Source organism: Eurypyga helias, unplaced genomic scaffold, assembly GCF_000690775.1.
Source record: "Eurypyga helias isolate BGI_N326 unplaced genomic scaffold, ASM69077v1 scaffold18549, whole genome shotgun sequence".
In the NCBI taxonomy this organism is placed as follows: Eukaryota; Metazoa; Chordata; class Aves; order Eurypygiformes; family Eurypygidae; genus Eurypyga; species Eurypyga helias.
Window position 1 is genome coordinate 57,481 of NW_010270487.1, and position 14,156 is coordinate 71,636.

Here is a 14,156-nt window from a genome sequence, read left to right on the forward strand (position 1 = left end):
CTTCAATGTGAATACAATTCAAACAGTCTTTTTCTATTATTTTAACTTTAGATCATTTTAATTTTTGATATACTGTCAAGAAAGCAACTAGTTATGCTTTTTAAGTGACAGTAAATCTAATAGGAGGCAGTCCTGGAACATACTGTTTTAATGATTTGAGGCCATCTGTGAATAGGTCTTTTGTAGCTTTTCTTTCAACAAGGTTCATGCCTCTTTCAAATAAATTCCAAAGGCTTATCAGATATTTTAATTATTTTTTCCACAAGCTCTATTCATATTTGCACCTGGTTTTGCTTTCAATGTTCATGAACATGGTTAACATTCTATGCAATCTTTCCTGATTGTTTTGTATACAGTTTCCAGATTAATGAAGATGGCTACAGGTATTTTTTCATATTTTTCTCAGTGAGTTTTTTCTAACTAGCTCTACGAAACGGGAATGTTTTGAGGAAGCTTAAGTCTCTCTGCTTTCCTCCAGAAGACTCTGCAGCATGATGGGTCTGGATCAAGCAGTACAACCCGCCTGGAGAAGCGCGTACGCGATATAGGTAGAGACGTTTCATTGACTTCTGCTTGACCTGGACAAGATGGCAAAAATATGCAAACAAAATCAACCCTCCTCTAGTTCCCCACTGAACCTGGGATTCAGAAGAGGTGCCAAGAAGATAGTGAGATGAAAATATATGAGCGTTCATCAAGCAGGAAAGAAGCCCCATCCATTATTACTGGAGCAAGCACCTATTCATCACTCTTGCCTTACCACAAGGAACAGAGTTAGCAAAGGCAAAATGGAAGAAATCAGGCCTAAGTTTTGAAACATTTAATGATTTATAGAACTTAGATCAGGGATTGGAAAGAGTCCTTTGACTGGGTTTTTTTGTTCACTTGTTTCCTCCAAAACCAGAACTGCTAACTGTCCGTCTTGTTTCCCTACCTAATTTTTTTTTTTCAAAGCAAATATTGCTTTCTTTTCCTTTTTAAGGTAATCAGATATATTAAGAATAACAATACGTCCAAATGCATATTGTAAAGAATTCATTCATTGTGAGCCTTGTTCCAGATAATACTTCCATTTGGAGTATTAGAGACACAGATCGTGCTCCATTCTTAAACTATTCTGGCACTATTATAGATTCATTCCCTCAAATATGGGAGTTTTCAGCATGCATGTGTTCTCAGAGGCTGGTGAATTTTTACTTTTGAGACCTCTAGTGATACTACTATGTGACATTGCTCCTTCTCTTATTCCCTTGCTATATTTGCTTGTAATTTCAAACACAGAGGTTAAAATCTTCCTTCTCTTTCTTCTTCCTTCCCCTTCAGTGGCTTCCTGGAAACTTTACTAATTAAAGCTTTTAGACCCAGATTATGAATTCTTTAATTATCCTCCACTCTTCAAGTTTTGAAAGACACTGTACTGACAGCTTAAGCTGTGAATCTTCCACTTCTATTGCTGTCAATGGGCAGGGAACCTGATTCCTAGTATATTATCCTGAAGATAATTTTATAATGCTGAAGAGAGATGTTTATAAAAACTGAAGTCTGAAAATTATGAATCACATACACAAATACAGTAATAGGAAATGGCAATCAACTGTTATTTAGTGTTTACTTACTAGGAACTGAAGGGACAGTTGTAACAGCTGGAATCACAGTTGGATCTACATAAATACTTTCATTACACTTTCCCTTTGTCAGGCCAATGTCATCCAAGGCAATATCACTGTGACCATGCTTTTTAAAGGCATCAAAAATAACCTGAAGTTCATGAAAGAAAAAAATTAGAATTTCATAATTTAACGAAACATTTTTCAACTTCCTGTGTTGAACCATTGTCTTCTTTCTTGAATGCTTTTATTTTGACTATAACCTACACTGGTGCTACACTCATGGAATGGCATCAGAGATGAGACAGGATTCCTCACAAAACAAAACATCGTTATGCAAACTGAGTGGATCATTCTAAGGAATGCAAGTCCTTCTTCATACAAATGATGAACATGATTTAATACTATTCAATAACTTGACTTTTTACATATAAATACATATATTTTTTGAAACGCAAATTCTGTATCACACATCAGTCTAAATTTTTTCTAATCTAATGGCATATATCCATGAAAAATTTAAATTAATGTAATTTATTTATTATTTTGCTTTAATATCCACATATTTAAAGTAATCCTGCTACCAAGGAATTTGTGCTGGTCAAATACAGATAGGTATAGTGCTCTTCCTGAGATCATAAAGCACACATTTGCTGGAAATCTGATTCAGCCAGGTCAAAAATGCATTTACTTTCTCAGATAGTAAATGCGTCTTTCTGGCAGTGTTTTTCCATCAATCAAAACTGTTATAGCAGGACAGCCCATCCCAAATACCTATAAAAAGAAATTGTTTTGAATAGAGATTTGCTGAAGGAATTGTCTAGCTTAAGTGGTCTTTTTTTTTTTTTTTCCACAGATAAGTCAGGTCAGTTGCTAACCATGTGGCACCAAATACATTAGTGTCTGGAACACACTTTCAGTGAATTATTTCCCAGTTAGTGAAAATACTGCTTCAGAATCTGCATAGCTAAGTGCTTCATATCACACTCACTGTCAAGATTTTAAACTCCACATCAGATTTTGATAGGCTTTGAACACCCTTCTTTTGTGGAAAGCTGTCTTTTGGGATAACATTGATTGTCCCATGAAAACGTTAATATTTTCTGATTTCTACAATAATACTACTTTAAATTCCAGAGTAGGGAAGGGGGGAGATGACAAATAAAATGGGGATTACACTCTTCTGCATGCTAAAATTAATTTGATGGCATGTGTTACTAAGTAAGTAGTACTAGATACTATCTTTCAAACTGTGGATCATTGGGTTAATGCAGAAGAAAACCCTGATATCAGTTTAGCTAAAATAAATTTTAAAAAGAACTAGCAGTTTAACAAACCTTAAAATCAGATGTTTCATTTAAAGTTACTTGTCCATAATTCCAGTTGTTTCCATAGTTTCCTTCTTTCTGGAAAATTATCTTTTCCAAACCATCCTCATTTCTTATACTAACTCTTAAACGGTAAACATTAGTACTGTACATGAAATACCTAGAGGAGAAAATGCAGTTTTGGCAATATTAGAATAAAGTGAAATTTCATTTCAAAATATCAAGGTTTTTATATCATATTATCTATTATAACTATAATAATATGATAATAACAATAAACAGTAATGCAATAATTAAACAATATGTGATTCAAATAATAAGTATAAAAATTACTAAGTATATAATTATTAAATAATATATGTTGCTTATATATTTTATAATATAATAAGCTACCTATATTATATAGAATGGGTTTATATTATTACGACTAATTTGAACTGAGCATGAAAATAAAATGAATCATGTTTAGATTATACCTGGAAATTTTACTCTGTACATCACTGTATTTTCTGCAGAGACCTAGTTAAGCTTCATGAGAAAAAACATTTCAGGGTTACTTAGTATGATTTCTGTATGCAAATGAGTTTTGGATGCATAGTGGAAAAGAAAATACATTAAAGTTGACTGGAAGTATCAAACCTACAACAGAGTCAAAGTTTCAAGTCTGGAGTTGAGATGGATTGTAGAAAACCAAACAGAAGCAGGCTTGTATTGATGGCACACTGACTTGGATTAGTATTATACATGAAAAAAACACTATTTGGTTTTATTCTTAAACAAAGTACAGGTTTAGGAATTATGTAAGAATACCAGAAGCTTAGACAAGATGAATCAGACGAGACCAAAGGCAAACTAAGAATCCGGACTCTTTCTTCTCCAAACCCAAGTCCTATGGGAGTTGAAATATAAAATCCTGCAAGATAAAGAGCACATTTTAGTCAGTACACAATTACTGAGGTGTTTTTTTTTTTAATGAGAGTTTTTACCTAATATCAATTATGTCAAGCACAGATTGTGTTGCATGACTTCGAAGACTTCTGACACAACAGTGTGAATGATTATCCCAAGTTATATTAATCAGTCAATGTCATATTAAAATGAGCTTTTAAGATTGTTTGATACTCCTTAGAAGTAAACATGAAATGGGAAACTAGTCCTTTTGAAGTCAGTGGAAGATCTGCGTTTTATTTAGTGAAGGCAGTGAGTCAACGGAGCAATTTCTACTTATAAAAATGTCTTCCTCTTTGATGTTACTTGTGATTTTGCAGGAGAATTTCCTGATATTTTTATAATTTGTATCCACATAATAATGACAAATACGGGTTGCACGTTGCGTGGCGTGACAGAATGACTACATGGTTATTTTATAGCGAGGTGAAACATTATAAACAAGAAAAATACATTATTTGGGGAAATTGTTTTTTAGCTTTTTGAGTTAATTCTTTGCAGCTGGAAATTTGGACTTCTTGCTTCCTTGTGAAAATATAATGTAAGGCTAGGCTGCAGAAACATTGTGATTTGTAACAAGAAAAAATTGGGCAGACTTAGAAGTCCTAAACATAATACTTTACTGAAATTATGGCTCTAATCTTAGATTTTATTATTTCTATCTAATACATATATATGCAAATGTAAAATTAATGAAGTCTACAAATAAGCATAAACATAATTATGCCATTTGAATTATATATATATCTATCTACACACATTGTATTCTGTTATTTATGCTTCTAGATTAGCTAGTTCTTTTATGTGGGATGTTAAAGTACCTGAAAATTACTTTGAAATCTAAATCAGACCTTTCTTTTCCTGTGATGACTTAGAAAGCGTGCATCAAAATAAAACTTGGTGTCTAGCTTTAATAAAATGAGAATAACATTCTTTTTCAGAAGAGATCTTCATGTAATCAAAGTGACAGGACTCTGTTTCAATTCTCTGAGGGCTGAATTCAGGATCAATTCTTGAGTATGTATTAAGTTTTTTGCTTTTCAAGAACAGCAAAATAAAAATACACTGTCTCAGTGAATGTAAATAGCTAGATATTAATGATACAGCTCACATTTCTTTCTTCAAATGCAGCTTGTAGAAATTTGAATATTCAATAATAGCAACATTATATATAGCAACATTACATGTGTCAGCTTAGATCTAGCACAGTGAAACAGAGAGCTCCTAAAATAAATTAGCACTTTCAAGAGAGCTAGAAACTATTATCAAGTGTTTTGAAACATTAAAAAATTTTTACGTTCTTTCATCTGATTTGAATTCTAACAGCCAAGTAGGGAGAAAAAAAGCATCGTGAAGATTCTTTAAAAAATGTGCATTTACTCAGAGAGAGGTGAATAATTTCTAGCCAATAGCATGCTAAATATTTTTCTTTTCCTGGGAGAAACTTCTTCTGGAATAATTTGTAGTTTTTCCAGTTATACAGAACTCATTCAGCAAAAATTAAGTCTTGTATAGAATACATATAACTATTGTAAAATTGAAATTATGTTAGAATAATAATTGTTCTGGTTTAAAAATGCCTGTAAGATAATTGAGTCCAACTGTCAACTGTTAATTTTATCTGGACTGACAGATGAGTTGAGAAAGAGATTGGTTTTCCTGTTGAAGTAGGAAAAAAAAATTGGAGTCTAATTCTGGGAGAAGCATTCATGATACACATTCAAAATCTGATTCCTCTCAGTATTGTCTTTTTAATTAAAACCCATATTTGATAAGATCACTCTTCCAATTACATTGTTTTGCTACAGCAGTTGCAACCACAAGGATGTCAACAGTAGATAGGGATGAAACAGAAGTGGTTTCCCTAAAACGTAACTGTACTTGTTTTTTATCCTTACGGTAAACATGCAGTTATTTGACCTATAACACTCTTGCATAATATTTTTTTTTTCTCAGATGATGCACTGACATATTAATAACATTGAGACTTTTCAATACCTCACACTGGAATCACTTTATTAATCACCTTTATTTCTTTTTTTTAGTTTTGGTGTATTTCTGTAAGATGGCAATTGGTAGCATAAAACATTTTGTCTGGTAGCCCTGACTCATTTTTATGGCAGAATAAAACTGCATACCAATAATACCACTCTGAAGAATCCATTGTACAGTGGTATAACATAAACTAAATCAAGCTTTCCCTTTAATCTTTAAGCAACTTGTATTTCATCTTACCTGACATGTTGCCAAATGTATGATCAAAATCAGGACCACTCATAAAAGGAAAGGTAGGGCCCTGAACTCTCTCCCAGTCTGAATCATCATCTAAATCTTGTATCCAGTAACAAAAGCCATCTTCGAAAGTGCAACTGACTTTCTCATAATCTGTGAATAAGAACGTCTAGTAAATAAAAATGAAAGAGACATAAATGTTTTCTCAGAATTACATGAGAATGAATGATGAACAATGTAAATTTTTTAATGTTTGAAAACTGGAGCCCATGGTGACTCAATTTACTCTTCTGTGCAATGCAACTCAAATAAATATGTCACTTGTGCTTGTTAACAAAACGCTATCACTGAAGGTGGCCCTACATGTCCTTGCACTTACTCATCAACCTTCTTATTTGAACCTTCACCAGTAATGTGGTGGGTGAATGAGAAAGGACATCTTGCATAGCTAACACCAAGGGCTAACCCTGATCTTTTCCTCTTTTCTTTGTCAAGGCATGGATTGTTCTGGCTGAAGTGGCTCACCACCAGACCCAAATGCTCAGAAGATAAGTGCTGTGCATCCCCCTACTGCTAGATACAGGCCTGTAAACCTGTGAACAGTCTTACTAAAATCAATGACTCAATTTTTAAAACAGTATGAAATTTCTCAAAATGGATCTTGTTAGTGAACTGAGGTCAGAAAATACTGCTTCCCTTTTCATCTCCATTTTGTCAAACCAAAAATATAGTTTCACCAAATTTTCAGGGTAACAGACACACACACATACAAAAAGAGCACTTACTGTTTAGTTCATTTGCATTAAATGTAGTGTATGTTGCATTAAAGCCACTGTAATTTTCAGAATAATCGGATATAAACTGTGCTGTAGCCTCATGAGAAAAAATGTAAATTGTGCCAGGATGAGTCCCTGAAAGAGAAGCTGAGAACAAATAGAGAATAATATAGTCAGAGAGGAAACCATCCCATGTACATTAAAGTCCCTAGTGTGTCACAAAAATACAGTGGATTAGCTTTTTGAGTCTTGCAGAATGCTTTCCCTCTTGTACTGTGATCAAGCCTACAATAGCTTCAAAATCCTGAAGGCATTTAGCTGTTTGGCTGCTATATAAATATTCTGCATATCCCATCTCTCATATCCATCAATATGGATATCATCTATTGGAGACATGTCTCTTAGAGTACACATATTCAACACTATAATCTTTGTATCTCTGCTTATTATGTTGTAAATGCTCTCAAAATTTACAGAGATGCACTCTGAAACTCTAGAATCACAGTATTGATTACACAGCTTTGTTATATATACTTCCCAGTTTAACAATTAGCACATACACTTGCAGATATTCAGACTAAGGAAACTGTGAAATTGCATAGGAATTTCATTTTGTGATGTATGCATGAAGGCATGTAGCACAGGAACAATTGCAATGTTCCAAAAGTGACTGGACAGAGTGCTAGATAATCTCATCTAGGCTCCCTTTTCCGTGAAATGTTGAACCAGAGGATCGTTCAAGGTCCCTTCCCAACCTGGGCAGTTCTATGACTGAATGGTAAAATGTATCTAATTTTTGACTTTGAATTATAAATTAATTTAAATTCACTCAGATAATTCCCGTATGTGTGAAATGAGAGGTACAAGTCATCAGACAGTAAACCAGTTGCTCCTCCATCTAAAGCTGATATGATGCCAGGCAACAACAGTTAGACCAGTGACCATATTCAGGATAAAATAAATCCTGAATTCCTCATTGTTCTGTGAAAGTTTTTGCCTCCGCTTTTTCTTTTCTGAAGTCCTTGCCCAATCTTGCACAGATAGAGAGACTTTGCTTTTCTCAGGAAGAGGTATTTTGTTGGACAAAAAGCTGAACATGAGCCGGCAGTGTGCACTGGCAGCCCAGAAAGCCAACCGTATCCTGGGCTATATCCAGAGGAGTGTGGCCAGCAGGTCAAGGGACCTTGTCTCCCCCTCTACTCTGCTCTTGTGAGACCCCACCTGGAGTACTGCATCCAGCTGTGGAGCCCTCAACAGAAGGAGGATATAGACCAGCTGGAACGAGTCCAGAGGAGGCCATGAAGATGATCAGAGGGCTGGAGCACCTCTCTTATGATGAAAGGCTGAGAGAATTTGGCTTGTTTAGCCTGGCGGAGAGAAGGGGCCAGTACCTGAAGGGGCCTACAAGGAAGCTGGGGGAGGGACTTTTTACAAGGGCCTGTAGTGACAGGACAAGGGGTAACGGGTTTAAATTGAAAGTCGAGAGATTTAGATTGGATATTGGGAAGAAGTTCTTCCCGGAGAGCGTGGTGAGGCACTGGAACAGGTTGCCCAGAGAAGCTGTGGATGCCCCATTCCTGGAAGTGTTCAAGGCCAGGCTGGATGAGGCTTTGAGCAACCTGGTCTAGTGGAGGGTGTCCCTGCCCATGGCAGGGGGGTTGGAACTAGATGATATTTAAGGTCCCTTCCAACCCAAACCATTCTATGATTCTATTTAGCTATTTGTGATACTATATATTTGAAAGAATGCCAAATTATTAAGATAATGGGCATCATCTTCCATACTTTTAATTATATGTGTGTTATTTTCCTTCGTCCTTTTCAGATTCTTTTACTTAAGTGGAGAGTCTTAATCTGTAAATGTCTTGTAGTCCTTTCCTGTACATTTAGTATTTCCAATACCTGGAAATCTACCCCTCAAATTGCAAAGTTTTAGGCAATCCACTGAAGAACAAGTCTTTAACATTGTCTTTGTGGTATCACTGGTCATCCCCACAGCAGTCCTTGATAAGGTGTAAGTTCATGGATGCTGCAAAGGATATTATTGAAGCAATCTCTCACATCTAAATTGAAATTCCCAAGGGGGGTCAAATTCAAAGCAGTACTGAAAGGGTAGAATTTCTCCATTTTTTATGAGTCTTTTACTATTTCTCATTCTCTCTCATCTTCCAAAAAAAAAAAAAAAAGTATCTTATCTCTATATATTTATCTTCAACTGTATGTATTCCACCTCTGATGGAATTCAGCTGGATAGACTGAGTCTTGTGTAAAATGGGTAAAATCTCAGTTTTCCACTATAGAATATAGAGACAGAGATTAAGGTGTCATCAGTATTTCAAAGTCTGAGGAAAGCAATGCTATACTGGTAATGAATTTTAGGGAGTATCATAGTACTTTGCCCAACAGTTTCAGTTTAGATGCTTTCCTTTTATGTTACTATGTGATGTTACAGGATTTTCTGACAACGTATTTCTAATGAAACATGGACCCCACAAGACCATGGCTTTGGTCAAATTATCAAAATTGTTCAAATAAGATCTTAAAAAAAAGGTATAGCTATTGGGGAAGCTTTTATCTGATCACTTCATAAGAATAGTCACATACATCAAGGTCAATTGTCTAAGAAGTTAACACAGATGCCTTCTCTCAGTTAACCATATACCTGAATTTTTTTTCACTTGAAAACACCTATTTCACTACTTAAATTTATTAATGGAAAGGTAATATTAGCTGAAAATAAGCTTACCTCTTAAAATCTTGTTTTGTCCAATACCTTCAAAAATATTTAAATTGTCAGTATACTGTTGTGTTTCAAAAGAAGTGAAGTTCAGTTTAATGGATAGCCCCTGAGGCACTCTAAGATATCAAGAGAAAAATAAACATCAAAACTGCAAGTTATGTTCTAGTAATTTTTTTTTTTTGACTGTAGTGAATTGATTGCAAACTTGAATTATGTTAAGTTCTGAAACAACGTGAAATTACGTTAATCAAGATGGCCTATTTGGCTAACTTCTAGTTTGTAAAATTACCAAAGCAGTAGGCCATGAATGTTTCATAACTTCAGAAATACTCCTTTACACATTGGAGTTAAGTATATGTCAGGAACTGAATCTTCTAAAATTTGGACTATGATATTCTGCTGAACAGGTCTTTTGTGTTTATTTTTATCTGCATATCATTAATTTACAGTTACTTTTTAATACATTTTACTAATAGATAACATCTCACTGCTCAGGTAGGCTTCCTAAGGTCAGAGCAATGGTATCATGGTATCAGTATGAATAGAAAGATAGCAAAATCTGTCTCCTCAAAAGTCCAAAATAAAGTCTCCTATATCAAGACCAGGATTTGCATGGAGATTTGTTCCTTGTTTGGGAACTTGTCAAACCTAATGATCACCCAGTTAGTTTAAGAACAGTCACTTAACTAAAAGTGTAAGAAATGCTGGGTTTTATTTTTCTGCTGTTACGTTCTTTCAATAATCTACATTTAAGTAGTTCTCCCATTGCCTTTCCCATGAACATACACAGTAGTCCAAATTGTAAAACCCTAATGCAATCAGCTTAGATTCCTATGCCTCTAGTTCGTTGTTTTCTGGAGTTGAGAGACCCAATGTAGACAGTTTTTCAACCAAAATCTGCTGGTGCTTATGAGTACCAATTAGTAGAGAAGCATGAAGTAAATATTTGAATATTTGCATTTGCTTTTTTCTTTCATTGTTGTTATATTGAGAAAAAATATCCTTAGTTTGAAAAGAATAAACATGCAGTTGAAAGATAATCTTTCAGGGAAATATTAAACATACTATGCTTACTTTTAAAGGAGAGAAAATACATCTTCATTTGGGAAGGAGTTAAACAGAGTGAAAATGTAAACGTTTTTCCTAAAGGCAATGGAGAAATCTTTCAAGACTAAGAAAGTAAAAGAGAAATCAAATCTTAGATATATTATAGGGTGACTTTAAAAAAATTTTTATAGGCATAATAAAAATATTAGGACAAAATGTCACTCATTGGTTACTGGATAACCCAAAAGATAACCTCATACAAACAATTCTGTTTGAAAGGGAGATAAAATTTGAGTACTGCATTGAATTTTTCAGGCCTTTACTGCCAGTGTTGACAGTTTTTTTAAAAACAGATAACTGGAAAATAAAACCAGATCAATTGTGATTGATCAACCTGTAATTACATGGATCTGCAGCACCTGTACTATATTATATGCAATTACTCAGGTTTCTTTCAAAAATTAAGGTTTTGTTAGCTACATACCTGGTATAGCTCTCTACCTAATACAATGCTTCTTGCAGCTATAGCAGTGTTTGAAGCAAAATTAACAGCTTAGAATTAAGCAGCGCACTTGAGAAATCGTTATTTATCATGCTCAAATTCTGTGATACCTTGAACTGAGGAACAAGTCAGGCTTATATACTGAATGATACAATCTTGTGCTTCTCCTGTGGCACACCTATATGTTAAAACCAGGTGTAGCCAGCGATTATTGGTGAATAGTATTGCTGAAGATGAGAAGGAACAAATGTAATAAACAAAGAGAAAACCATGAATTTTCCTGAAGTCCTGAAAAAACTCAGAGGAGCCATGGAAATGAGAAGTACAAAGTTTATGCAATTTTAAAGGCATTCCCTTAATCTCCTTTGAAACTCTTTTACCAAATTAATAATTCTCAGAATCAAAGCACAGCCATTATTACAAAGCCATAATAAGAATTACCTCCTTTCAAAGCAGTAACTTCTGAATTGGCAGTCATTGTAGGAATGTTTAGGAGCTTCCAACTTGCAATCATCTAACCTATGTTAGATGTGTACCTTAGGATGAGATTTATCACATACTATGGCTGTCTTTTCTTCTCCATGACCTATGAAGTGGACCTAGACCATCTGTCAAATACCTGTCCCTCCCTGTAGGCATGTATACCTGATCAAACAAATTCCACTTCTTGTTCCTAGCTCTTAAAAGCCATTTGGTGCTATTATGTCAAATGATAACTCATGCATTTTTAAAACTTATTCCTAAATGACTTAGAAGCAGAGGTGCTGTAAACTCCCGCATGAAATGTGTACCCATAAACTACGAGGGAATTCTTGAAAATTCCGACTGTTAGTTATATCATACAAAACCGTTACTTAAAGTCTAGTATTTAATGTTTTGAAACAAATATCTTGCAATTATTTTGAGTTATGTGATTTATTTTGAGCTTACGAATATGTTCCTGTGCATGCATATAATACACAATATTTCTCAAAATTATACCTTCAAATTTTTGTAAGTGGGAAATCATTGATACAGTTCTGGGTTTTAAGCGTGCAAGTTTAAGATAAGTTACATAAATACAAAGGAGAAAATGCTATTATATATTTTCCATGCTGGGGTATTTGGGACTACAAACAAATGGCATAAGGTTGATATGCAGGAAAAAAAATCACCTAAAAATAAAATTAAAAAAAAGGTATGTAGAAAAAAGGACTTACAGTATAATCCATTGGCAAATAATATTTGCATTATATGGTTTTGGATAATTCGCAGAATGAAAAAACCCAGAGGATTCAGTCAACATAAATTTTCCATCACATACTGCAGCTGTAAAGATATAATGAATAACATTTGTCAAAATTGCATTTGGAAAACAGAATCTGAGCCAAAATGAGGCGATCTTAGACACTGGGTTACATGGATTACCTTTGAAATGCTTTGTAAGCAACAACAGGATGACAAAGTAAAACAGATTACCAACTTACTCTTACTTCTCATTCTGATAACTATTTGATGTCAAAGTGCTATATGAGAAGAAATGCAGTAGAGATATTTCACTTTTAAAGTATAGAAAATCCAAATAATCCAAACTTGCTCAAACCTATCCATATAATTCAAGTCCAGCAGATTCAACTAATCCAGTTCTGTTCTTTCATTTTATGTTATACATTTTTAAGGAAACAGGATCTTATCTACAGCTACAGCATCTTATCTACAGCTACTCTGGAAACTGTGTTTGTACTACCAGAAACAATTTGATATCATGTGAATAAAAGCAAGGGATACAGTTGCCTATCACTATCTCTACTTTTATGAACTTTCTAGTTTCTCACCTTATATATTACTAAGTACTCAAAAAGATAAGTGGATATCCCAAGTTTCCTGCCAGCTATCGAATTCATTCTCTGAAGTAAATGTCATCCACCATCATAAATACTTTTAAAAAGCTTTTATTAGTTTTGTTTTCTTAGTCCTGCTATTCCATTCTATGTATGTTCTTCAGTTTAAAAATCAGTTATTTAAAGAAAATATAGTATTAAGCATCAGCACGCTTGGAAAAACTAATATATGTAGAGCTGTTTTATTTCAGCAGACACTGAAGCACTGTTGAAGCCTTTGCTGCATCTCTTGAACATTATGTTAGGAATCTGTCTGATGTTTCTGTTCAGTTTTTCAGAAAGCATCATAGAGCTTTCAAATAAGGATAAAATCAGTACCATACATGATTATCGTGAGAGCTAAGGACAAGTTCATCAATTTGAGGCACATAATCAGAAATTAGACAGAGCTTTTCATTAACATCAGAAATCAAATCATACCTACAATGACTAACTAAATTATGAACGATCAATCATATTGAAAATTAAATGGAAGTTTTATTGAGCATATTCCTCCTCTGGGAAATGGTATGTAAAATGATAAATTTGCATTCCTTTTCTGTTCATTTTGTAAGTGTAAAATTCTTTCTAACTACCACTGTAGTAAACACAACATAAAACTTAAGTTTTGCTTCAGTCAGGCTCAGGCATGCAATGTTAATAAGACTGTGCAGAATTAACTTCACTAATGATATGTCTAATGCATTGGCTGGAATAGAAACATATTCCCTTTTACAATCTTCATTGCCTTTGAAAGGAAAACAGAACATAAAAGTTTTTAAATACACAGCGAAAAAAGGTCCATGAAAGAGTTACTATTCTGTATAACATTTTTGTCAGAATAGGCTACATCCTTAGAGCTGAGTATTGGCATAGAAGTACTTTTTCTATCCATTTTATGCGTTTCCTGTCCTTAACCAGTGCCTAATATTTATAACCATTTCCCACTGAGAAGAATAAAATCATTGTGAGAAGGAAAATGCCCAGCTTGTTATTCATGAAGTGTGCAAAAAGTAGTACAGTTAACTAGTGGTTAGCAAGACACATCCTGATCTAAAAAGGAGTTTATAGCACTGGCAGTAATAAAAAGAGATATAGAGTACTGTTCTAATAAAAT

At 34.1% G+C, this 14,156-nt stretch overlaps 1 protein-coding gene across 1 annotated transcript in view; it reads right to left on the reverse strand.

The window, feature by feature from the left end:
- Nucleotides 1–14,156, reverse strand: part of TMPRSS15 (transmembrane protease, serine 15) — a gene marked incomplete at its 5' end in the record, with an annotated part of 53,968 nt that overhangs the window by 25,423 nt on the left and 14,389 nt on the right. Inside the window, 7 exons of the mRNA XM_010158470.1 lie at nt 1,617–1,758; nt 2,945–3,095; nt 3,746–3,848; nt 6,119–6,268; nt 6,901–7,038; nt 9,638–9,747; nt 12,380–12,488. Coding sequence (XP_010156772.1) covers nt 1,617–1,758; nt 2,945–3,095; nt 3,746–3,848; nt 6,119–6,268; nt 6,901–7,038; nt 9,638–9,747; nt 12,380–12,488 — 903 coding nt within the window. The remainder of the gene's footprint in view (nt 1–1,616; nt 1,759–2,944; nt 3,096–3,745; nt 3,849–6,118; nt 6,269–6,900; nt 7,039–9,637; nt 9,748–12,379; nt 12,489–14,156) is intronic.